Genomic DNA, 23631 nt, shown 5'->3' with positions numbered 1-23631 from the left:
TTTCCATCTCATTGGTATTGCCTGAAGTTGTGCTTTTACTATCTCCCTCTTAACAAACTCCCAGCCATCATGAACTCCCTTTCCTTTTAGTATTACTGTCCATGGGATCTCACCCAGCACTTCCCTAAGTTTTATGAAGTCAGCTTTCTTAAAGTCAAGAAATTGAGTCCTAGTATGCTTGGCTGCTCCTTTCCGCTGTATAGTAAACTTCAGAAGAGCATGATCACTCGTGCCTAATGATCCTTCCACTTCTACCCCACTAACCAGGTCATCAACATTGGTTAGGACCAGATCTAAAATGGCTCTTCCTCTTGTTGCTTCTCCCACTTTCTGGACAATGAAGTTGACTGCAAGGCCAGTGAGGAATCTGTTTGACCTTATGCTCTTGGCTGAGTTTGACATCCAACAAATATCTGGGTAATTGAAGTCCCTCATTACTACTATCTCCCTTCCTTTTGCATGCTTGGAAATTGAGAAAGAGTACGCCCATGACAGAATCCACACAGTGGACAAGCCATTGCCACTCTTGGAGTATGGAGAGAGCTTCAGTCACAGCTCCCATTCAACTACACACAAAAGAAATGCTATTGGGAAGAAACCCTCTCAGTTCTCTGAATGGGGGGGAAACTTTCTGTTGGAATGAAAGCCTCACTTCACAGGAAATAATTCCCACAGGGGAGGACCCACTGAAATACTTGGAATGTGGAAAGAGCTTCAGTAACAGTGCACATCTCATTTCACATCAAATAACTCACAGCAGGGAGAAACCCTATCAGGGCTTGGATTGTAGGGAAAGCTTTAATACAAGCACAACCTTCCATAAACATCAGAGAATTCACAGGGGGGAGAAGCCATTTCAATGCCGAGTGTGTGGAAAGAGCTTCAGTCAGAGCACCCATCTCACAGCCCATCACATAATTCATACAGGTGAGAAACCCTATCAGTGCTCGGAATGTGGGAAGAGCTTTAATCACAGGGCGAATCTCACGGCCCATCAAAGGATTCACAGTGGTGAGAAACCCTTTCAGTGCTCAGAATGTGGGAAGAGTTTCACTGTGAGCTCCGGTGTCGCTTCCCACCAAAGAATTCATACTGGGGAGAAACCCTATCAATGCGTGAATTGTGGAAACAGCTTCAGTCAGAAGGCAAGTCTCATTTCCCATCAAAGAATTCACAGTGGTGAGAAACCCTATCAGTGCTTGGAATGTGGGAAGAGCTTCAGTCGGAAGCAAAATCTCACTTCCCATCAAAGAATTCACAGTGGTGAGAAACCCTATCAGTGCTCGGAATGTGGAAAGAGTTACTGCCATAGAGCCAATCTCACTTCCCACCAGAGAATTCACAGTGCTTGGAACGTGGAAAGAGCTTCTGTAAAAGCGCCCATCTCGCTACCCATCAAAGCATTCATACCGGGGAGAAATCCTATCAATGATTGGATTGTGGAAAGAGTTTCCTCCAGAGAGCCGATCTCACTTCCCACCAAAGAATTCACACAGGGGGGAAACCATATCAGTGCTTGGAATGTGGAAAGACCTTTAGTCACCATGCCAATCTCATGGCACACCCAAGAATTCACAGTGGTGAGAAACCATATCAGTGCTCCCAATGTGGGAAAAGCTTCACTGTGAGCTCTGGTCTCATTTCCCTTCAAATAATTCACAGTGGTGAGAAACCATATCAGTGCTTGGAATGTGAAAAGAGCTTCAGTAAGAGGACCAAGCTCATGGCCCATCAAAGAATTCATACAGGGGAGAATCATAGAATTTTAGACCTGCAGGAGACCCTGTGGTCGTATCAACTAAAGCTTCCATGACACATTGCCTTCAAACTTCTCCTTACAAACCTCCAAGGAAGGAGAGTCCACAACCTTCCAAGGGCGTGTATAATTTGAAGCCATTGGTTTGGGTCCCAGCCTCCAGAGCCGGTGAAAACAAGCTTGTTCAACCTTCCACCTGACAGCCCTTCCTGTTCCTCAGAAGGCTTGGTTTCCCAAAGCTTAATTGTCTTGGTCAACCCCCTCTGCACACCTTCCAGCTTCTCAAAATCCTTCTTAAATTGGGGCACCCAGAACTGGACACAGGACTCCAGGTGTGGTCTGAAGAAGGCAGAAGAAAGTGGGGCTGTTACTTCTCTTGATCTGGACACTTGACTTCTTTGGACGCAGCCTAGAATAACAGCCTTTTTTGCTGCTGAATCATACTGTTGACTCATGTTAGTCTAAGACCCCAGGTCTTTTCCACATGTACTACTGGTAAGCCCAGTATCCCCCATCTTATATTTCTGCAGCTAATTCTTCTTGCCTAAGTACAGAATCTTACCTTTCTGCTTAGTGAAATTTATTGGATGCCTTGATATACCACCTGTTTCTTCAAGAAGCTCAGTGTGGTCTTAAGTCATTCTCCCCCTCATCGTTTCATCCTGACAACAACCCTGTGAGGTAGGTTAGGCTGTGAAGTCATCACCCAGTGAGCTTCATGACTGAGTGGAGATTTGAACCCAGATGTCCCAGGTCCTAGTCCAAAACTCTTAAGCACTCTACTCGAATGAGACTCTTGGAAAGTGCATGCATGCGCATTTACTTAAAGTTTCAGTGCAATGTCTTGGTGTTTGTATTTTAAATTGGGTACACATGTATCAATGACATTAATATATTAATATATATATATTAATATATTAATGGTAATTACAGTGGAAGAGTAAATTTTAGGTAATGGTAGACGGCGATAGGGTTAGTTTGGAATGCTGGAATTGAAAAATTGAACAATTTCCACATGACTCACAACAAGATCTAAAATATAAATACAAAAGGTCAACAGCAACAACCCCCGAAAAAGCCCCATGTCATGTATTGATGAAGTTGTTGGAGAATTTATTATGGGAAAGGGGGTAAAAGTCTTAATCTTCTCAGGGTTCCTGCTCTTTGTGTGGATGAACCTTGTTGCTACAAATAAAGATCAGGTCTACTGACCACTGTTTTGCTCCTTTAACTTGCCTGGATTCTCCTTCTTTGCTGACCCCAGAGGGACCATGGGGTGTAGCCCCCTGGGAAGCTGGGCAGCAGAGGAAATCAGCACCCCAGGATTTTTTCCTTCTCAGTGCTTCTCCACCTGAGCCTCTTACCTAAAAGCTTGACACCCCGCAATGAGACAGGATTGTGTCCCTGCCCTCAGCAAACAAAATAGCTCCCCCCTCCCAAGATATTGAGGTGCCCTGAGGGCTGTGCGGGACCCCCAGTCATTGAAATGAAAAGGGGAGAGGCTCAGGAAAGTTTCAGGGAGCAGGCAAGGAGGGGGCAGCACAGGATCCAAAGCTCCGTCTCGCTCATTCCTCCACGCTACTCCCCCCCCAATTATACCTGCCTCCCCCCCATGGCTCCTTCACAAGTGTGAGGATGCTGCACCCTCTCTGCCCCCTGTCACAGTTCCTTTAAGATCCCAAGTTGCAGGGAGAAGGTTCACCTGCAGCGAAACAAAATGCAGCTGCCCTGGCCGAGTGGAGCCAGGTTGGGGGGCACCATGGGGACCCCAGAAATGTGCCCCTAGAAGAAATGTGCCTCCCCAGTTGGAGGCAGCCCTCCTTCTGAAACACCAAGAGAGTAAACAGACAGTCTCTGAATGGAGAGGAGCAGAAAGCGGAGTCCCCTCAAGATCAGTATTGGGACCTGTGACTTTTCAACTTGTTCATAAATGATCTAGACTTAGGAGGGAGCAAAGTTTGCTGATGGCAGTAAATTGTCCAGGGTTGTTCCAACAGAGAGAGATTGCAAGGAGCTCCTAAAGGACTTCTTCAAAGGGAGTGAACGGACAGAAAATACAGTTCATTGTCAATGAGATTAAAGTGTTGGGAGAAAAAAATACCTCTTAATATCATGTACAGGCTCATGGGGTCTGAACCAGGTTTCTCTGTGTGCTCTAGGAGACCAGGGGAGAGGGGAGCTGGTTGCAGCAGGAGGGGGAGTCTCCCTGGATGCTTCAGCTGATGGCCTCCTCTGATGGTCTCCTGGCCCCTTCTTCTCCTCCCTCTGAGTCTGAACTGCTCTCTGCCCCAGACACTTCCTGCTCACCAAACCCTGTTTCCTCCTCAGCTTGCAACACCTCCCCTTCCGGTCTGCTCCCTTTCCTCCCTCTTTTTGCTCATTGCCATCCCACCACCAGTCCCTGGTGGTGCCTCCCCACCCCCTGCACCCAGCCAGTCCATGACAACAACAGCAGCCACAGCACTGTGGTCCTCTGGTAGGAAATCTCTCTAGCAGCATGACTGAATAAAAACTTCTGGGACTATGGGAAAGTACTATCTTCCCCAAACCCCAGAATCACCCATTAACTTACAGTATTATAAGTTTTCTTCAGAATGCTTAGGAGGCAGGGATGAAGTTTGGGTGAAGAAGCAATGTTTGGAGATCATGCGGTGGGGGGAGTGACAGAGTTTGGTGCAAAAACCGTCTTGCATGCTTGAGTAGAGCAACTCCAGCCAAGTAGCAGCAGGGTAGGGGCCACATGTAGAGCAATTCCCACACTGAGGTCAAAAACACACACAGAGGCAGCAGGACTTCTTCAGTAATAGTTTACTGAGCTTTCAAGGCATACAGCTCTTACTGGGTCCCCAGTGAGGCACAAAACTTAGCTCCTGAGAGCAAATCCAGTTTCAGCAGAAAAAAAATACAGCACACAAGATATCTAAGTCAGGCACACAAACCAGCAGAAGGGAGCAAGGGAGGAAAGAGACTGGAAGGACACAGGGCAATGGAGGTGTGTCTTTCGCTTCCTGTCGTCTGGGAGGGAAGTCAGGAACTCGGCATATTCAGGGGCTTCACAAAACAAAGCTTTCTGCCAGCTGCTTCCAGGCAAATGAGCATCCCAGAAACACACACCGGGATTCGTGGTGTATTGCCATATCCATTGTTTTCCAAAGGTTATCACAACGTGGTCTAGAAACCGGTATAGGATGAGATCAATATATGCCCAGCCCTAATCCTCACTCACCACCAGAAATACAGATTCACCCTCTTCCCCTCACTATCAAAAGGTACCTTACATCTAAAATGTAGACTAGTGTGAGATGGTACCTTCATTATTTCATTACTATGCAGTTTTACACATAAACAGCAGAACCTCCAATACATGACATGCTTTGAAGATGGATTTTCTGCTGAGTTCATTGCTGTGAAGAAGAGTAAACTCTGAAAGGAACACGTTCCTCACTCCATACATCTAAATGGCTTCTCCCCTCTGAGAAGAAGAAGAGTTTGGATTTGATATCCCGCTTTATCACTACCCGAAGGAGTCTCAAAGCGGCTAACATTCTCCTTTCCCTTCCTCTGTGAGGTGAGTGGTGCTGAGACAATTCAAAGAAGTGTGACTGGCCCAAGGTCACCCAGCAGCTGCATGTGGAGGAGCAGAGACGCAAACACGGTTCCCCAGATTATGAGTCTACCACTCTTAACCACTAACACCACACTGGCTCTTAGATGTTCCTTAAACACTCCATTATAACTAAAGCACTTTCTGCAATCTTTCCCTTTAAACAGCTTCTCCTCTTTCGAGGGTTGATGGGTTTGTAGGGTGTCAACTGTTAAAGTTCTTCCTGTCCATGAGTCTGTAGATGTAGGACTTCCACTAGGACTGAACCTCTGTCTACTTTCCTGACATTTATATGGTTTGTCTTTTGTGTGAGTTTGTTGACATAACTCTAGGGTTCCACTCTGACTGAAGCTCCTTTTACACCCTCTCTATCCTTTTACATCCTCTCTATCAAAAGGTACTTTACCTCTTAGATTATACTCACATTGTTTGACATTGCCTTCAATATTTCATTGCTGTTCAGTTTTACATATAAACACAAGAAATTCAAATTCACGTCATGTGTTTAAGACTGATTTCCTGCTGAGTTCATTGCTGTGAAGAAAAGAGTGGACACTGAAAGGAACACATCCTGCACTTCATACATCTAAATGGTTTCTTCAATGGGAAAATCCCTGGATGTTCCTTAAACACTCCTTTGTAAATAAAGCACTTTTTGCAATCTTTTCATTTAAACTGCTTCTCCTCTTTGAGTTTGTTGATGGTTTGTAGGGTTTCACTCCTAAAGTTCTTCCTGCCCATGAGTCTGTAGATGTAGGACTTCCACTAGGATTGAAACTCTATCAACTTTCCTTATATTTATAAGGCTTATCTTTTGTGTGAATGTGTTGACATAAATCAAGCATTCCACGCTGACTGCAGCTCCTACCATACGCCATACATTTAAACAATTTCTCCCCTGTGTGTCTGCTGATGTTTTCTAAGGTGTCCATTCTGCCTGAAGCTCTTTCCGCACTCCATGCATTTAAATGGTTTCTCCAATGTGTGAGTCCGTTGATGTCTTCTAAGGGTTGCATTGAAACTGAAGCTCTTTCCACACTCCATACATTTATATGGTTTCTCCCCTGTGTGAATCGGCTGGTGTAATTTAAGGTCTCCATTCTGACGGAAGCTCTTTCCACACTTCATACATTTAAATGGTTTCTCCCCTGTGTGAGTCTGTTGATGTTTTCTACGGGTTCCACTATCACTAAAGCTGAAGAAGTGTGCATGCACACGAAAGCTCATACCTAGAACTAACTTAGTTGGTCTTTAAGGTGCTACTGGAAGGAATATTTTTTTTCCCCTAGTCTGCTATTTCTCTACTCTGCTTGTGTGATTCTTAGTTGAGTGCTGTTTTGGTATGCTAAGTTAGGGTTTTACGTAAGTTAAGTTTTTGCTATTTTTTGGATCCTGTTATGCTTCTTTGCCTTCAGTAATAAATTTATTTGTTGAATGAGATTGTTATGGAGCAGCAAGATCTGCAACCTAAAGCCCTCAACAGCCTCGGCCCTGTAGACCTGAAGGGGCATCTCCACCAAAATCGTTCAGTCTGGACAGGGAGGTGGTCCTTCAAAGGTCTTCTGCTGATCCCCCCCCCCGCCCCGTGAGAAGCGAAGTTACAGGGAAGCAGGCAGAGGGCGAGGAAATGGGCAACATTCTGACATTTAGAAGACAGCTGAAGGCAACTCTCTATGGGGAGGTTTTTAATGTCTGATGTTTTACTGTCCTTTCTTTGTACTGGAGCCATGCAGTGGAAGAGAAACTTAAAGATGGAAGCCCGAGAGAGAGGAAAAGGTTCCTGGCTGCTTCCTGGGTGGGATTGCGGAAACGAAGATCTCCTTCTGAGAAGGCCTCTCCCCTCCTCTCTTCCTGGACAGGGCAGGGGCTTGTAGGGGCTCATGGGGTGGGAAGAGGATGGAGGTTGCAGGAAGGAGGGGTGGGGGGACACGACCCCCCACTTTCCAGGGATCCCTCTGGGCGCCTTGAAGGGGTGGCCGATTCCTGGGTGGGAGGGAGAAGCCAAGGCGGCCCCTCCAGAGAATCCCTGCGGGAGCCACGTTGGAGAAGTCTCCCCAAAGACTGGTTTCCTATCTTCCCCCCCCTCAATGCTGCCCTTCCCTGCCCCAGGGATGCTCCCCCTCCCCACTTCCTCGACTCCCTCCCTCTGTTCCAGAGTCTCCCCTGAACCCAGAGGCCCCCCTGGGCGCAGCTCACTCCTCACCCCCCATCTTTCCATCCTGAGGGGCCACCCCAAGACGCACAGATTAGGGACGGGGGTCTCTATACAGGCATCCCTCACGCCCGTTAACCCTTTCATGGCCCGCCTTTATCCGTGCGGAGCCCACAGGGCCCCAGGGATGCATTCGCGGGGGAAACGGGGCAAGGGGGCCCTCGTGGGGACCCCCTGCGTAGGTTCCCCATGTCCGCCGCTGCCAAGGCGCCTAAGGGGCCAAGGAAGCACACGTGCAGGGATCCAGGCCCTGCCCGTGGGGCCCAAGAAAGGCGCTCTGGGGAGCTGGCGGGGGTCTCTGGGTCCTTCCCCCCCTCTCCGCTGCCCGCGACCCCTTTACCTCTTTGTCCTCGCTCCCGATTCTCCTTTCCTTTCCTGCAACATCCACGGGCGGGGGGGGTGTCGCCTCCCATGACGCCCCGCCTTTCCTTTCCAAAGCGCGCTCCCCTAGAGCTACGCCGCAGAGCAGCAATCCGAGCAGAAGTTCCACTTGCAGGAAAAGCAGGCAGCTTGGGAGGGGGGCTCTCTCCCCTCATTCCGGAAACAGAAGCCAGATTGGAGGAGGAGGAGGAAGAGGTGCAGCGCATGGTGGAGGGATTTGGGGTTGTGGGGGCGGGGTGAGAGGAGGATGTACCGGGAAGGGAGGAATTGGGGGGGGAGGAAGCTGATCCTGGCAATCCATTTGCAAAGCGGGGTCCCCCCCCTACAATGTTTACATTGCAAAATCCTTTGCTCCCCTTTCTTGACTCCAGAATCCATCATCACAGACCCGTTTCATTCAGGCATAGCTCTTTGGACAAGTCTGCTTGGAACATCACTGGATCATCCATGATGTCATACCCGTCTCACGGAGGGGGGGGGGACTCAGGAAGAATCTCCTGCCACGTGACTGGGGGAGTCTGGAGGCTGACGGGGGTCAGACAGGGCTGCTGTTTTGCTCTCCTTACTCTTTCAGCTCAGGTTTTCCTGGCAGAAGTTCTATTTCATCAAGAAATGGGTAGATTCATTGAGGAAACGGGGCTAAACGAAAGCATCCGTTGTAGAGAGGCAAATGTATATACTTTGTTACCACCCAGTGAGTTCTGTTGCAAAGGTCATTTGCAGAAAGGCTCCTATTGTATCACCTGCAGCTACATGCCAGAGTTTTGGTCTTTTTGCGGAAATGTTTTCCTCGGGCTGAGACCATTTGGGGCTTTCAAGGTCAGCACCAACACTTTGAATGGTGCTCGGAATCGGACCGGGAGCCAGTGAAGATTTCTTAGGACCCGGCTTCAGGGGCCAGCTGTTAGGGGGCCTTTCAGCTGCTGTCCATGACTGAATGTATACCTTGCCGGAAGTAATCCATAAACCTCTCCTGCTCCGCCTTCTCGGGATGCCATTGGTGCGCGATGCTCCAGCTCTCGAGAGAGGGAGAGGCGTGAGTTGGGTGCGCTCGGCTTGCCAAGGGTTAAACAGAAACAAGCTAGATTCCTAGACAGGAAAGTAAGACGGGGAGGGCAGGGTCCTCCAGAGCGAAAGCCCAACCCCTCCCTTTCCTGCAAGAAGTCGGGCGTGTGGGGGTCCCCTTGGTTCGGCTCTGCAGAGGCTGCCTGGGGGCGCCTGCTGGGATCTGGTGAGTCTCCTCTCTCCCAACATAGGGCCCATGGGGAGAGCAGGGGTCCCAGCGCTGCATGGTGAGAGGGGGGCAAGTCAGGGCGCGGAGGGTCACAGGAGGGCGGCAGCTCTGCTCTTCCTTTGCATAGATGCGCTGCTGGCCCCTTGGGGAGGGGTCTTGGGTCCAGGAGTGGGGAAATGCAAGCAGAGAAACCCCATTCAGATGTATGGATCAGTCCCCTTGTATAACGGAGGTTGTCCGCAGATGGAAACATTCAGACATGAAATATACCCTGGTCCCTAAAACCTCACCTGTGCAAGGAGGAAGGAAGGAAGGAAGGAAGACAGAGAAGAGAAAGCGCTTCCTCTTGCAGGGCAGAGTAAACCTGTGCAACTCCCTCCCACAAAGGCCAAGCAAGAGCTGGTGGAAGGCCAGGGAAGCGCGGCCAGTGGCTGCCCAAGTTACAGCTAATCAGGTTGTTAGTGAAGCTCATTAAGGAGATTTATGGCGCTGACTTTGCAAGCTTCCACAGGGTGAGTTCCTGGCGTTATCATCAAAACATTATCGTGCCAACTTCCAGAGAAAAATAGGAGTGGAGTAACTTACAGCATGAACTGGAAAGGGGAGCTCCGGCAAGCGCGTCTTACTTGTCGCCATCTTGGCCCCTCCTCCTTCCACAAGAGGCAGAGGCCACTAATAAAGGTGGTGTTAAAAGAGGAGGACGCCAATCTGTGGAGGAGGAGGAGAGGGCGATGGGTGGCTCCTCTGCTCTGTCTCCTCTATAGGGGGAAGGAAAGGAAACAACCATGGAAAGGAAACAACCAGTGCAACTGTTTTAAAACAGGAATCCAATGTGTTTGTTGTGGGGGGACTCAGTGGAGAGGGGAAGACCCATGGATGCCGCCTTGATCTCCTTGGGCAAAGAGGTGGGAGAGAAATGCCATTCATAAAGAGAGGCAGCCCAGCCAATCATTTGGCTGCTGCATTTTGGACCAGTTCCCAAGTCGCCTTCAAGGGCAGTTCCACACAGAGAGCGTTGCAACCATCCCATCTGGTGCAGAGCAGGGAGGACCAGGGCCATGTCCTCTCTGTCCCAAAAGGTCTGTGGGGTGGGGAACTAGCCTGAGCTGGACATGGGCCTCAAGCGACCATGATGGACCCAGGAGTGTCCTCAAGTATTCATGACTGGGGAGGGGGCATGTTAAGCAATGTAACATCATCATCATCGTTACTGTAATCCGAATCTCCTAGAGCAGATTACAAAATTTAAAAAAACAATAAAAACATTTGAAAACACATTACAGTGGTAACTCAGGTTAAGAACTTAATTCATTCCAGAAGTCTGTTCTTAACCTGAAACTGTTCTTAACCTAGACACCACTTTAGCTAATGGGGCCTCCCGCTGCCACTGCACGATTTCTGTTCTCATCTTGAAGCAAAGTTCTTAACCCGAAGTACTATTTCTGGGTTAGCAGAGTCTGTAACCTGAAGTGTCTGTAACCTGAAGCGTCTGTAACCCAAAGTACCAAGGTACTCTCATAGAAAGGCGAGTCCTACTTTATTTGCTTTTGAGTGCACACAGATGCACCCGTCTTGCACGCTTGAGTAAAGCAACTCCAGGGCATGAGCCAAGTATCGGCAGGGTAGGGGCCATGTCTAGAGCAAGTCCCACACTGAGGTCAAAAACACACACAGAGGCAGCAGGACTTCTTCAGTAATAGTTTACTGAGCTTTCAAAGCATACAGTTCTCACTGGGTCCCCAGTGAGGCACAAAACTTAGCTCCTGAGAGCAAATCCAGTTTCAGCCATAAAAAAATACACCACACAGAATATCAAAGTCGGGCACACACACCGGCAGAAGGGAGCAAGGGAGGAAAGAGGCTGGAAGGACACAGGGCAAAGGATGTGTGTGTTTCGCTTCCTGTCGTCTGGGAGGGAAGTAAACAATTCTGCATCTGCAAGGACTTCACAAAGCAAAGCTTTCTGCCGTCTGCTTCCAGGCAAATGAGCATCCCAGAAACACACACTGTGATCTGTGGTGTGTCGCCATATCAATTGTTTTTGAAAGGTTTTCACGATGTGGTCTAGAAACCAGTATGGGACAATATATCGCCCAGCCCTAATCCTCACTGACCACCAGCAATCCAGATAAACCCTCACCTTTTCTGTATCGAAAGGTACTTTACGTCTTAGATTATAATCACATTGTTTGACATTGCCTTCACTATTTCATTACTATACAGTTTTACACATAAATACCAGAACTTCACATACACATCATGTGTCAATGACTGATTTCCTCCTGAGTTCATTTCTTTGAAGAAAAGAGAGGACTTTGAGAGGAAGATGTCCCACACTCCATACATCTAAATGGGTTCTTCCATGTGAGAGTCTCTGGATTTTCCTTAAACACTCAATTGTAAATAAAGCACTTTTGCAATCTTTTCATTTAAACTGCTTCTCCTCTCTGAGTTTCTTGTTGGTTTGCAGGGTATCAACTCCTAAAGTTCTTCCTGTCCGTGAGTCTGTTGATTTAGAACTTCTACTAGGACTGAACCACTATCTACTTTCCTGATATTTATAAGGTTTTTGTTTTGTGTGAGTTTGTTGACATAAATCAAGGGTTCCACTCTGAATGAGCTCCTTCCACAGTCCATACATTTAAACAGTTTCCGCCCTGTGTGTCTGCTGATGTTTCCTAAGATTTCCATTACCACTAAAGCTCTTTCCACACTCCATGCATTTAAATGGTTTCTCCCCTGTGTGAGTCTGTTGATGTGTTCTAAGGTCTCCATTCTGACTGAAGCTCTTTCCACACTCTATACATTTAAATGGTTTTTCCCCTTTGTGAGTCCGTTGATGTATATTGAGGTGTCCACTCTGACTGAAGGGCTTTCCACACTCCAAACATTTAAATGGTTTCTCTCCTGTGTGAGTCCGCTGATGTCTTCTAAGGGTTACATTATCACTAAAGCTCTCCCCGCACTCCATGCAATTAGATGGTTTCTCCCCTGTGTGAGTCCGTTGATGTGTTCTAAGGTTTCCATTGAAACTGAAGCTCTTTCCACACTCCAAACATTTAAATGGTTTCTCCCCTGTGTGAGTCTGTTGATGTCTTCTAAGTGTTGCATTCTGCCTGAAGCTCTTTCCGCACTCAAGGCATTTAAATGGTTTCTCCCCTGTGTGAGTCCGTTGATGTGTTCTAAGGCTTCCATTATCACTAAAGCTCTTTCTGCACTCCATGCATTTAAATGGTTTCTCCCCTGTGTGAGTCCGTTGATGTCTTCTAAGGCTTCCATTATCACTAAAGCTCTTTCCACACTCCAAACATTTAAATGGTTTCTCCCCTGTGTGAGTCCGTTGATGTCTTCTAAGGGTTGCATTGAAACTGAAGCTCTTTCCGCACTCCATGCATTTAAATGGTTTCTCCCCTGTGTGAGTCCGTTGATGTATTCTAAGGTGTCCGAACTGACGGAAGCTCTTTCCACACACTATACATTTAAATGGTTTCTCCCCTGTGTGTGTTCGTCGATGTAAATGAAGTTTTGAACTGACACTGAAGCTCTTTCCGCACTCCATACATATGAATGGTCTCTCCCCTGTGTGAATCCGTTGATGTATATTGAGGTGTCCACTCCGACTGAAACTCTTTCCACACTCCATACATTTATATGGTTTCTCCCCTGTGTGAGTCTGTTGATGTGTTCTAAGGGTTGCATTGAAACTGAAGCTCTTTCCGCACTCCATGCATTTAAATGGTTTCTCCCCTGTGTGAGTCCGTTGATGTGTTCTAAGGGTTGCATTGAAACTGAAGCTCTTTCCGCACTCCATGCATTTAAATGGTTTCTCCCCTGTGTGTGTTCGTCGATGTAAATGGAGTCTTGAACTGTCACTGAAGCTCTTTCCGCACTCCATACATTTGAATGGTTTCTCCCCTGTGTGAATCCGTTGATGTCTTCTAAGGTATGCACTCTGACTGAAACACTTTCCACAATCCATGCATTTAAATCGTTTTTTACTTATGTGGGTCTCTTCATGTCTTCTAAGGGTTCCGCTAAATCTGAAATTCTTTCCACACTCCATACATTTATATGGTTTTTCACCCGTGTGAGTCCGTTGGTGTAATTTAAGGTTTCCAATCTGACTGAAGTTCTTTCCACACTCCATGCATTTAAATGGTTTATCTCCTGTGTGAGTCCGTTGATGTGTTCTAAGGTGCGCAGTTTGACTGAAGCTCTTTCCACACTCTATACATTTAAATGGTTTCTCTCCTGTGTGAGTCCATTGATGTGTTCTAAGGTGCGCAGTTTGACTGAAGCTCTTTCCACACTCCATGCATTTAAATGGTTTCTCCCCTGTGTGAGTCCGTTGATGTGTTCTAAGGCTTGCATTGAAATGGAAGCTTTTTCCACACTCCATACATTCATATGGTTTTTCACCTGTATGTGTCCGTTGATGTAAAGTTAAGTGTCCCCTCTGACTGAAGTTCTTCCCACACTCCCTGCATTTAAATAATTTCTGCCCTGTGTGAGTCTGTTGATGTATTCCAAGTTCATCACTTTGACTTAAGCTCTTTCCACTCTCCATACCTTTAAATGGTTTCTCCCCTGTTTGAGTTCATTGATGTTACATATGTGTGCCCATTCAGTGAAGCATATTCCACATTTCACACTTTTTAATGGCTATTCCTAATGAAATGAAAGGTTCCCGATCTCCCGGATATCTGACTGTCTTCTCCATCTCCTTCAGAGTGGGAGGAAAGGAAATCCTGTTTGGGTTTCAAGGAAGAGAAGAAAGGGGAAGATACCACATCAAATGTAATTAGCAGCTTTTCTTATTTCAACATTTCCTATATTCCTCCGCCTCTTACCCATGTTCCCAGTTTTTAGGAAATGAAGATGCAATGATGTCGAATGATAGTAATGCATCTGCAACCTTTCATAATCTTCAATCATCATTAATAAAGCAGCATGATCTTGGAATACAGCCTTTTCAAATCAATTGTTTCCTCACAAGGAAAGGCAGCTACTCTCTGTCCGTGAACAGGCCCTCTCTTTCTCTGGTTCATGATTCCTTTGGACATTTCCCATCCTCTGCATCATAATCCTCCATCCACCCGTTTCCACCTCTAGATCTTCATGAGTCACCTTCACAGTCCCAATGGCCTCAGGAGGTCCAAGTGGACCATTTTGGGAGGCCCAGGTCTACATCTTTTCCGGGGACTGTGGTCTGGGCCGGTAAGAGAACTAGAGACAAGTCTTGGTGCTTGGGGTCAGCTGAATGGGTGCTCAGGGAAGCTGCTATTCTTGGAGATGAACCTCCATCTACATGCCTCACATTGAATGGAGAGAGCAGGAGAAGCGGAAGGAAAGCAGCTGGCAAATGGGAATCCCAGACAGAAACACCCACCCCAATGGTTCTTTATAATAATGATGTGCTGCCTGATCTCGAGCCCCTCTTCTGATGCAGGACTATCCTTTTCTGGCACTGAAAAAGCTGGATATTAAAGGCAAAGAAATAACTGAGTGGAAACATCAGCCTTGAATATATGGTATTGATTCATTGATGGCCTGAATAATAATAATAATAATAATAATAATAATAATAATAATAATTTATTATTTATACCCCGTCCATCTGGCTGGGCCTCCCCAGCCACTCTGGGCGGCTTCCATAAAAACCACAAATATCACACGTTAAAAACTTCCCTGAACAGGGCTGCCTTAAGATGTCTTCTGAATGTCAGGTAGTTGTTTATCGCTTTGACATCTGCTGGAAGGGCGTTCCACAGGGCGGGCGCCACTACCGAGAAGGCCCTCTGCCTGGTTCCCTGTAGCTTTGCTTCTCACAATGAGGGAACCGCCAGAAGGCCCTCGGCGCTGGACCTCAGCGTCCGGGCAGAATGATGGGGGTGGAGACGCTCCTTCAGGTATACTGGACCGAGGCCGTTTAGGGCTTTGAAGGTCAGCACCAACACTTTGAATTGTTCTCGGAAACGTACTGGGAGCCAATGTAGGTCCTTCAAGACCGGTGTTATATGGTCTCGGCGGCCGCCCCCAGTCACCAGTCTAGCTGCCGCATTCTGGATTAGTTGTAGTTTCCGAGTCACCTTCAAAGGTAGCCCCACGTAGAGTGCATTGCAGTAGTCCAAGCGGGAGATAACAAGAGCATGTACCACTCTGGTGAGACAGTCTGCAGGCAGATAGGGTCTCAGCCTGCGTACCAGATGGAGCTGCCCTGGACACAGAATTGACCTGCGCCTCCATGGACAGCTGTGAGTCCAGAATGACTCCCAGGCTGCGCACCTGGTCCTTCAGGGGCACAGTTACCCCATTCAGGACCACGGAATCCTCCGCACCTGCCCACGTCCTGTCCCCCAAAAACAGTACTTCTGTCTTGTCAGGATTCAACCTCAATCTGAAGTTGTGTTATCTCTGGAGACAAGAATTTATTCCTGATTTGTCTTAAGTATCATAATTATAGAATGTCTTGGGGTGTTAGGGGAGCGGTAGTACCTTTGGTGGGGGAAATGTCATGCACCTTCTGGGGTAATTTATCCACCATTGGTCCCCACCCTGCACTCAGCTCTCACCTGTGGTTTCCAGAAGCTGTCAGGAGGCAACAGGGGCCACAATCCCAGGAACGGTTTCAACCGGCCGGCTAAACCAGGTGAGGATACCTGATGGGTCTCAAATCCTTGGTGGGTTGGGGAATTCTGTTGCAGGTAAAGAAAGGCCCTGGTGGATGGAGAGGATGAGAACAACAGTGAATCCCACGGTCAAGAAGGCAGATTCTGCCAATCCTGCAGAGGAAAGGGAAGGGAGCCCATTGAGAAGGAAAATTCTGATCCTAAACTTTGCTGCCTCATGACTTATCTTCAGAGGAAGAAAATGCTATGGAGGGAAACCTACACAAATCTTGAGTGGAGTCTCTAAGATGCTTGGATAGTGCCCTGCACACCTTCTTCATTCAACTCCTGCAGCCAAGCTGGTGCCAAGCATACTGCTCTGCTTTCCTTGGGACCATATCAGCCAGGCTGAGAAGGGGGTCTGGTTGTCTAGGCAGCCCAGGACCCCCAAGCACACTGCCCAGGCTTCCATTGCTGCTAACACAGAAGTTTCAGGCGGAGAGATGAGCTTAGACCTGTGTATCAAAGTCTCTCCGATGTGGAACAAGGAAAACAGAAGTGCTGTTTACATCATACATCACTGTAAGAGTATTTGAAAAGACAAAGTATCTGGTGGCCCCTTGAAAGCTAATAAAAGTAATGTGGCTGAAGCTTTTGTGGGCTGCAGGACCAGGAACGCTCCTGCCACCATGATCCTTCCAATGGGGATTCAGGCCTCATCATGGGACTTGAACTGCCCTGGCCAATGGGATAGATATTGAGAGGGAAGCTGTTTCCTGGTTCTGCCGGATCTCACAGTGGATTTGGAGACCTTTGACCATGGTATCCTTCTGGACCCTCTAGGGGAGCTGGGGGAATTACTGTGCAGTGGTTCCCCTCCTTCCTCCTGGGCCATGTCCAGAAAGTGGTGTTAGGTGATGAGTGTTCTCAGCCCCGGGTGCTCCCTTGTGGGGTGCCTCAGAACTCCATCCTCTCCCCCATGCTTTTAAATATTTATACAAAGCTGCTGGGAGAGATCATCAGGGGTTTGGATTGTGTGCTCACCAGTATGTGGGTGATACCCAGCTCGTCCTCTCTTTTAAATTGGAACCTGTGAAGACGGTGCATGCCCTGTTTTGGTCAGATGTGGAGGATTCCCTGGTCCTGAATGGGGTAACTTTGGCCCTAAAGGACCAGGTGCACAGCCTGGGGGTCATTTTGGACTCACAGCTGTCCATGGAGGCGCAGGTCAGTTCTGTGTCCAGGGCAGCTGTCTGCCAGCTCCATCTGGTACGCGGGATGAGACCCTCCCTGCCCTCAGACTGTCTCACCAGAGTGGTGCATGCTCTGGTTATCTCCAGTTTGGACTACTGCCATGTGTTGTACATGGGGCTACCTTTGAAGGTGACTTAGAAACTGCAAATAATCCAGAATGGGGCAGATAGACTAGTAAATGGGAGCAGCCGCCAAGACCACATATCACTGGTCCTAAAGGATCTTCTCTGCCTCTCAGCGCATTTCCAATCACAATTCACACTATTGGTGCTGGCCTTTAAAGTGTCATAGTTGCATTTTTCAGTCATAGAATAGTATTGATCTAATGCAGAAGCGAAAGGAAACTCCAATGCTGTAAAGAAAAATACTGCATGGGAACCTGGAATGTAAGAAACATGAACCTTGGTAAGTTGGAGGTGGTCAAAAATGAGATGGCAAGAATAAATATTGACATCCTGGGCATCAGTGAACTAAAATGGACGGGAATGGGCGAATTCAGTTCGGATGACCATCATATCTACTACTGTGGGCAAGAATCCCGTAAAAGAAATGGAGTGGCCTTCATAGTCAACAAAAGAGTGGCGAAAGCTGTACTGGGATGCAATCTCAAAAATGATAGAATGATCTGGATACGAATCCAAGGCAGATCTCTTAACATCACAGTAATCCAAGTTTATTCACCAACCACTGGTGCTGAAGAAAGTCTTTGAAGACTTACAACACCTTATAGAAATGACACCAAAGAAGGATGTTCTTCTCATTGGAATGCTAAAGTAGGGAGTCAAGAGATAAAAGGAACAACTGGCAAGTTTGGCCTTGGAGTTGAAAACGAAGCAGGGCAAAGGCTAATAGAGTTCTGCCAAGAGAACAAGCTGGTCATCACAAACACTCTTTTCCAACAACACAAGAGGCGACTCTACACATGGACATCACAAAATGGGCAGCATCGAAATCAGATTGATTATATTCTCTGCAGCCAACGATGGAGAAGCGCTATACAGTCAGCAAAAACAAGACCTGGAGCTGACTGTGGCTCAGATCATCAGCTTCTTATAGCAAAATTCAAGCTTAAACTGAAGAAAGTAGGAAAAACCACTGGGCCGGTAAGATACAATTTAAGTCAAATCCCTTATGAATACACAGTAGAAGTGAGGAACAGGTTTAAGGATTTAGATTTGGTGGACAGAGTGCCTGAAGAACTATGGATGGAGGCTCGTAACATTACACAGGAGGCAGCAACTAAAACCATCCCAATGAAAAGGAAATGCAAGAAAGCAAAGTGGCTGTCCAACGAGGCCTTACAAATAGCGGGGGAGAGAAGGCAAGCAAAATGCAAGGGAGATTGTGAAAGATACAGGAAATTGAATGCAGATTTCCAAAGAATAGCAAGGAGAGACAAGAAGGCCTTCTTAAACAAGCAATGCAAAGAAATAGAGGAAAACAATAGAATGGGAAAAACCAGAGATCTGTTCAAGAAAATTGGAGATATGAAAGGAACATTTCGTACAAAGATTACCATAATAAAATACAAAAGTGGAAAGGACCTAACAGAAGCAGAAGACATCAAGAAGAGGTGGCAAGAATACACAGAGGAATTATGTCAGAAAAATATGGATGGCTCGTACACCCCAGGTAGTGTGGTTGCTGACCTTGAGAAAGACATCCTGGAGAGTGAAGTCAAATGGGCCTTAGAAAGCACTGCTAATAACAAGGCCAGTGGAAGTGATGATATTCCACCTGAACTATTTAACATTTTAAACGATGATGCTGTTAAGGTGCTACACTCAATATGCCAGCAAATTTGGAAAACTCAGCAGTGGCGAGAGGATTGGAGAAGATCAGTCCACATCCCAATCCCAAAGAAGGGCAGTGCCAAAGAATGCTCCAACTACCGCACAATTGCACTCATCTCACACGCTAGCAAGGTTATGCTTAAAATTCTACAAGGCAGGCTTAAGCAGTATGTGGACCGAGAACTCCCAGAAGTGCAAGCTGGATTTCGAAGGGGCAGAGGAAACAGAGACCAAATTGCAAACATGCGCTGGATTATGGAGAAAGCTAGAGAGTTCCAGAAAGACATCTACTTCTGCTTCATTGACTATGCAAAAGCCTTTGACTGTGTCGACCACAGCAAACTATGGCAAGTTCTTAAAGAAATGGGAGTACCTGATCACTTCATCTGTCTCCTGAGAAATTTCTATGTGGGACAAGAAGCTACAGTTAGAACTGGATATGGAACAACTGATTGGTTCAAAATTGGGAAAGGAGTACGGCCAGGCTGTATTTAACTTATATGCAGAATTCATCATGCGAAAGGCTGGGCTGGATGAATCCCAAGCCAGAATTAAGATCGCTGGAAGAAATATCAACAACCTCAGATATGCAGATGACACAACCTTGATGGCAGAAAGTAGGGAGGGATTAAAGAACCTTTTAATGAGGGTGAAAGAGGAGAGCGCAAAATATGGTCTGAAGCACAACATCAAAAAAACTGAGATCATGGCCACTGGTCCCATCACCTCCTGGCAAATAGAAGGGGAAGAAATGGAGGCAGTGAGAGATTTTACCTTCTTGGACTCCATGATCACTGCAGATGGTGACAGCAGTCACGAAATTAAAAGACGCCTGCTCCTTGGGAGAAAGGCGATGGCAAACCTAGACAGCATCTTAAAAACATCACCTTGCCAACAAAGGTCCGTATAGTTAAAGCCATGGTTTTCCCAGTAGTGATGTATGGAAGTGAGAGCTGGACCATAAAGAAGGCTGATCGCTGAAGAATTGATGCTTTTGAATTCTGGTGCTGGAGGAGACTCTTGAGAGTCCCATGGACTGCAAGAAGATCACACCTCTCCATTTTGAAGGAAATCAGCCCTGGAAGGACTCACTGGAAGGACAGATTGTGAAGCTGAGGCTCCAATACTTTGGTCACCTAATGAGAAGAGAAGACTCCCTGGAGAAGACCCTGATGTTGGGAAAGATGGAGGGCACAAGGAGAAGGGGATGACAGAGGACGAGATGGTTGCACAGTGTTCTTGAAGCTACAAACATGAGTCTGACCAAGCTGAAGGAGCGCCTCCAGCCACAGGCACTGTCTATCATGAAAATTGGTCCTTTGACTGGGAAGATTCATGCAATCACTATCATTGGATGCTGATGGGTTTTATCTCACCTTGTCAGTCATTCTGACACTGCCTACAAAGAATAAAAGGAACAGAAATGCTTTTGAGGTGCAACTTCTGTATCAATCCTGAGAGCCATTCCATGGACTCTGCACCCCTGTTTTTGATGACAGGTGTACATTATCCTCATCCTCAATGAACCAGGCAGTGGAAGAGACACTTGAAGATGGAAGCCTGAGAGAGAGGGAAAGGTTTCTGGCTGATTCCTGGGTGGGATTGCAGAAACAAAGAGCTGCTTCTGGCGCAGGACATGGGACATGACATTGAGCTTGCTGACTGGGAGCAGTTATGGACCACCGGTGTTAAATTTACGGCATGTAATGCCTTAAGAGAAAACATTATGAAAATGATCTATAGGTGGTACATGACTCCTGCTAAGTTAGCGAAGATCTATCATTTGCCCAATAACAAATGTTGGAAATGTAATGAAACGGAGGGAACCTTCTATCACCTTTGGTGGACCTGCCCGAAGATTAAGGCTTTCTGGGAAATGATCTATAATGAAATTAAGAAAGTTCTTAAGAGAACCTTTTCTAAGAAACCAGAAGCTTTTCTCTTGGGTATGGTGGGCCAAATGGTGCCAAGGAAGGACAAGACATTCTTTATGTACGCCACAACAGCAGCAAGAATTCTTCTAGCAAAATATTGGAAGACACAAGAACTACCCACGTTGGAAGAATGGCAGACGAAGGTGATTGACTACATGGGACTGGCAGAGATGACTGGCAGAATTCGAGACCGGGGGAAGGAGGCGGTGGAAGAAGATTGGAACAAATTTAAAGCATATCTTAAAAACTGTTGTAATTTGGATGAAAATTAGGGGTCAGGGAGATAAGAGACAAAGAACTACAGCTGTTACTAATAAGTTAAAGAAATTAAATTTATGAAATAGATAAAATATTTTTATGACTAAAGGGTTGCTGGAAAAATTTGAAATAAGGATGCAGAAAAGGGGTGGTATGGGGAGGTCCATTTTATGTTTGTTTATGTTTGTTTATGTTTCTGTTTCTGTTTTTGTTGTGTTTGTTTTATATTTGGAAAATTAATAAAAATTCATTAAAAAAACAACAACAAAGAGCTGCTTCTGAGAAGGCCTCTCCCCTCCCCCCTTCCTCTCGGGATTTCCTCTCCTCTCCAGGGGAACAATGGTTGGACTGGGCAGAATCGCTGCGTCTGGACAGGGCAGGGGCTTGTGGGGGCTTGTGGGGCAGTAAGAGGATGGAGTTTGCAGGAAGGAAGGGGAGGGGGGACACGACCCCCCACTTTCCAGTGATCCCTTTGGTTGCCTTGAAGGGGGGGGCGATAATTGGGTGGGAGGGAGAAGCCAAGACAATCCCCGCGGGCGCCAAGATGGAGACGTGTCCCCAAAGACGTGTCTACCTAGCTCTCTCCCCCACCCCCCATTGCTGCCATCCCCTGCCCCAGGGATGCTCCCCCTCCCCACTTCCTCGACCCTCTCCCTCTGTCCCAGAGTTTCCCCTGCATTGAGAGGCCCCCCTTGGCGCGGCTCACGCCTCGCCCTGCGCCCCCATCTCTCCGTCCGGAGGGCCCCCCCCCCAAGACGAGCAGGGGAGGACAGGGGGGTCTCTATCCAGGCGTCCCTCACGCCCGTTAACCCTTTCATGGCCCACCTCTTTCCGCGCGGAACCCACAGAGTCCCAGGGATGCCTGCGCGGGCAAATGGGTCGAGGGGGCTTCGTTGGGATCCCCTGGGTGGGCTTCCTAAGGGCCCAAGGAAAACCCCCTTCGCAGCACGCGTGCAGGGATTCAGATCCACGAAAGGCGCTTTGGGGAGCTCAAGGGGGTCTCTGGATCCTTCTCTCGCCTCCCCCCGCGACCCCTTTACCTCTTTGTCCTCGCTCCCGATTCTCCTTTCCTTTCCGGCAACATCCACGTGGGTGGGGGGGATTTACCTGCCGCCCCTCCTCCCCTTTCCGAAAGCGCGCCCCCCTAGAGCTACGGGGCAGAGCAGCAATCCGGCGCAGAAGCTCCACTTCCGGGAGAAGCAGGCAGTTTGGGAGGGGGCTCACCCCCCCACACACATTCTCGGAGCAGAAGTCGGATGGCGAGGAGGAGGAGCAACATATTGGGGAGGGGATTTGGGGTTGTGGGAGTGGGGTGTGGGAAGGATGTGCCGGAAGGGGTGGAATTTGGGGGGCGGGGAGGAGAGGAAGGTGTCCCCCCTCCCCTCTTCCTCCTGAGAATCAGGAGAATGGGGCAGGGGCTGATCCCGGCAATCCACTTGCAAAGCGGGGTGTCCCCCACCCCCCATGTTTATATTGCAAAATCCTTCCCTCCCCCACCCCACGCCACGAGCTTAGATCCTTACACGTTTTAGGTATTGCTGCTGTTAAATCCAGGAAGTGGGGGAGGCGCAGTCAAGACAGAAATCCATCGGGATGGTGGATTGAATCCTGATACTTTCCAAGGTGAAGCGCAGGGAAGCCTTGCAGCTAGGGGGATGTGTGAATACTGTTGTGGTGCTTTGGGGAAGAGGGTAGTTAAAAGGTGTGGGAAACTGGGGTTGTGGTGGAGCGATGAACCCCAAAGGACTGAGAATTCACTGTGAACAGGACTGGCCCACCCAAGTCTCACCCCCTTGCCTAAAAGCCTGACAGCCCGCAATGTGACAAGGGTGTGACTCCTGCCCTCAGCAAGCAAAATACTCCCCCCCCCACCGGAGCAAAGCAATCCCCGGGGTGCTGAGGTGCCCTGAGGGCTGTGCGGGACCCCCATTCCTTGAAATGGAGAGAGAGCCATGGGCTGTGTGTCTCAGGCAAAAGGTGGGGTGCTCTGTGTGTTTTGGTAACAGTTAAATTGTACATTTTGGGGAAAGAGCTTTCTTTTTGTGTGCTTTGCATTGAGACTTGTGTTTCCAGCTCAGCCAGGGGAGCTGGGGCTGGAGGGCCAGCTATGTGTGTGTTTGTGTGTGTGTGAGGGGAGGACCCCCCCCCCCTGCAACAAGAGGCTCCCAGCTCTATGTATGTCTATGTATTTTATTGTCTCTTTCTGGGCCAAGATGGACTGAGGCTGTGAGGAAAGAGGGGAAAGTTTTCTCACTTTGTGTTTTGCTTGAAGGCTCCTGTCCGGCTGAGGGCTGGGGGCTGCAGAGATCAGGCTCTCTCTCCTCTTGGCACAACTGTGGGCTCTGGAGGAGGCAGAAGTAATCAAACCCCAAAAGAAAGAGCACTTTTCCAGAGGAGAGGAGAAAATGAAAGAACCGACCTGGCCCCCAATGGCTCCCATATCAGCCTTTAATTGGCCAGACCTAGGAGTTTTGACCAGCAAATTTGGAAAACTCAGCAGTGGCCAGAAGATTGGAGAAGATCAGTCTACATCCCAATCCCAAAGAAGGGCAGTGCCAAAGAATGCTCCAACTACCACACAATTGCACTCATTTCAC

The 23631-nt window shown here is 47.9% G+C and overlaps 5 protein-coding genes across 6 annotated transcripts in view; 2 read left to right on the top strand and 3 right to left on the bottom strand.

The window, feature by feature from the left end:
* Positions 1-2987, top strand: part of LOC308486366 (uncharacterized protein) — a 76936-nt gene extending 73949 nt beyond the window's left edge. Inside the window, exon 2 of the mRNA XM_081023170.1 lies at positions 217-2987. Coding sequence (XP_080879296.1) covers positions 489-1628 — 1140 coding nt within the window. The 5' untranslated portion in view covers positions 217-488 and the 3' untranslated portion in view covers positions 1629-2987. The remainder of the gene's footprint in view (positions 1-216) is intronic.
* The window catches only part of LOC308486315 (uncharacterized protein), a 126644-nt gene extending 104499 nt beyond the window's left edge, over positions 1-22145 (bottom strand). Inside the window, exon 1 of the mRNA XM_081023057.1 lies at positions 22075-22145. The gene's annotated coding sequence lies outside the window, so the exon portion shown is untranslated. The remainder of the gene's footprint in view (positions 1-22074) is intronic.
* LOC308486324 (uncharacterized protein) overlaps positions 1-23631 on the bottom strand; it is a 119181-nt gene that overhangs the window by 15543 nt on the left and 80007 nt on the right. The window lies entirely within an intron of this gene.
* LOC308486266 (uncharacterized protein) overlaps positions 8126-23631 on the top strand; it is a 136397-nt gene continuing 120891 nt past the window's right edge. The window contains exon 1 of one of the 2 annotated variants that reach the window (XM_081022878.1): positions 8126-8892. The gene's annotated coding sequence lies outside the window, so the exon portion shown is untranslated. Of the gene's footprint in view, positions 9185-23631 lie in introns of both variants that reach the window. The other variant, XM_081022877.1, reaches the window with a different exon arrangement.
* LOC308486262 (uncharacterized protein) overlaps positions 10871-23631 on the bottom strand; it is a 120013-nt gene continuing 107252 nt past the window's right edge. The window contains exons 3-4 of the mRNA XM_081022872.1: positions 15760-15904; positions 10871-13935 (exon numbers count right to left, since the gene is read on the bottom strand). Of these exons, the coding sequence (XP_080878998.1) occupies positions 11829-13754 (1926 nt within the window). The 5' untranslated portion in view covers positions 13755-13935; positions 15760-15904 and the 3' untranslated portion in view covers positions 10871-11828. The remainder of the gene's footprint in view (positions 13936-15759; positions 15905-23631) is intronic.

This window comes from Podarcis pityusensis (assembly GCF_964106645.2).
Source record: "Podarcis pityusensis genome assembly, chromosome: 10".
In the NCBI taxonomy this organism is placed as follows: domain Eukaryota; kingdom Metazoa; phylum Chordata; class Lepidosauria; order Squamata; family Lacertidae; genus Podarcis; species Podarcis pityusensis.
Note: the sequence above shows the minus strand (reverse complement) of the source record. Positions and strands in the feature narration are given on the sequence as shown.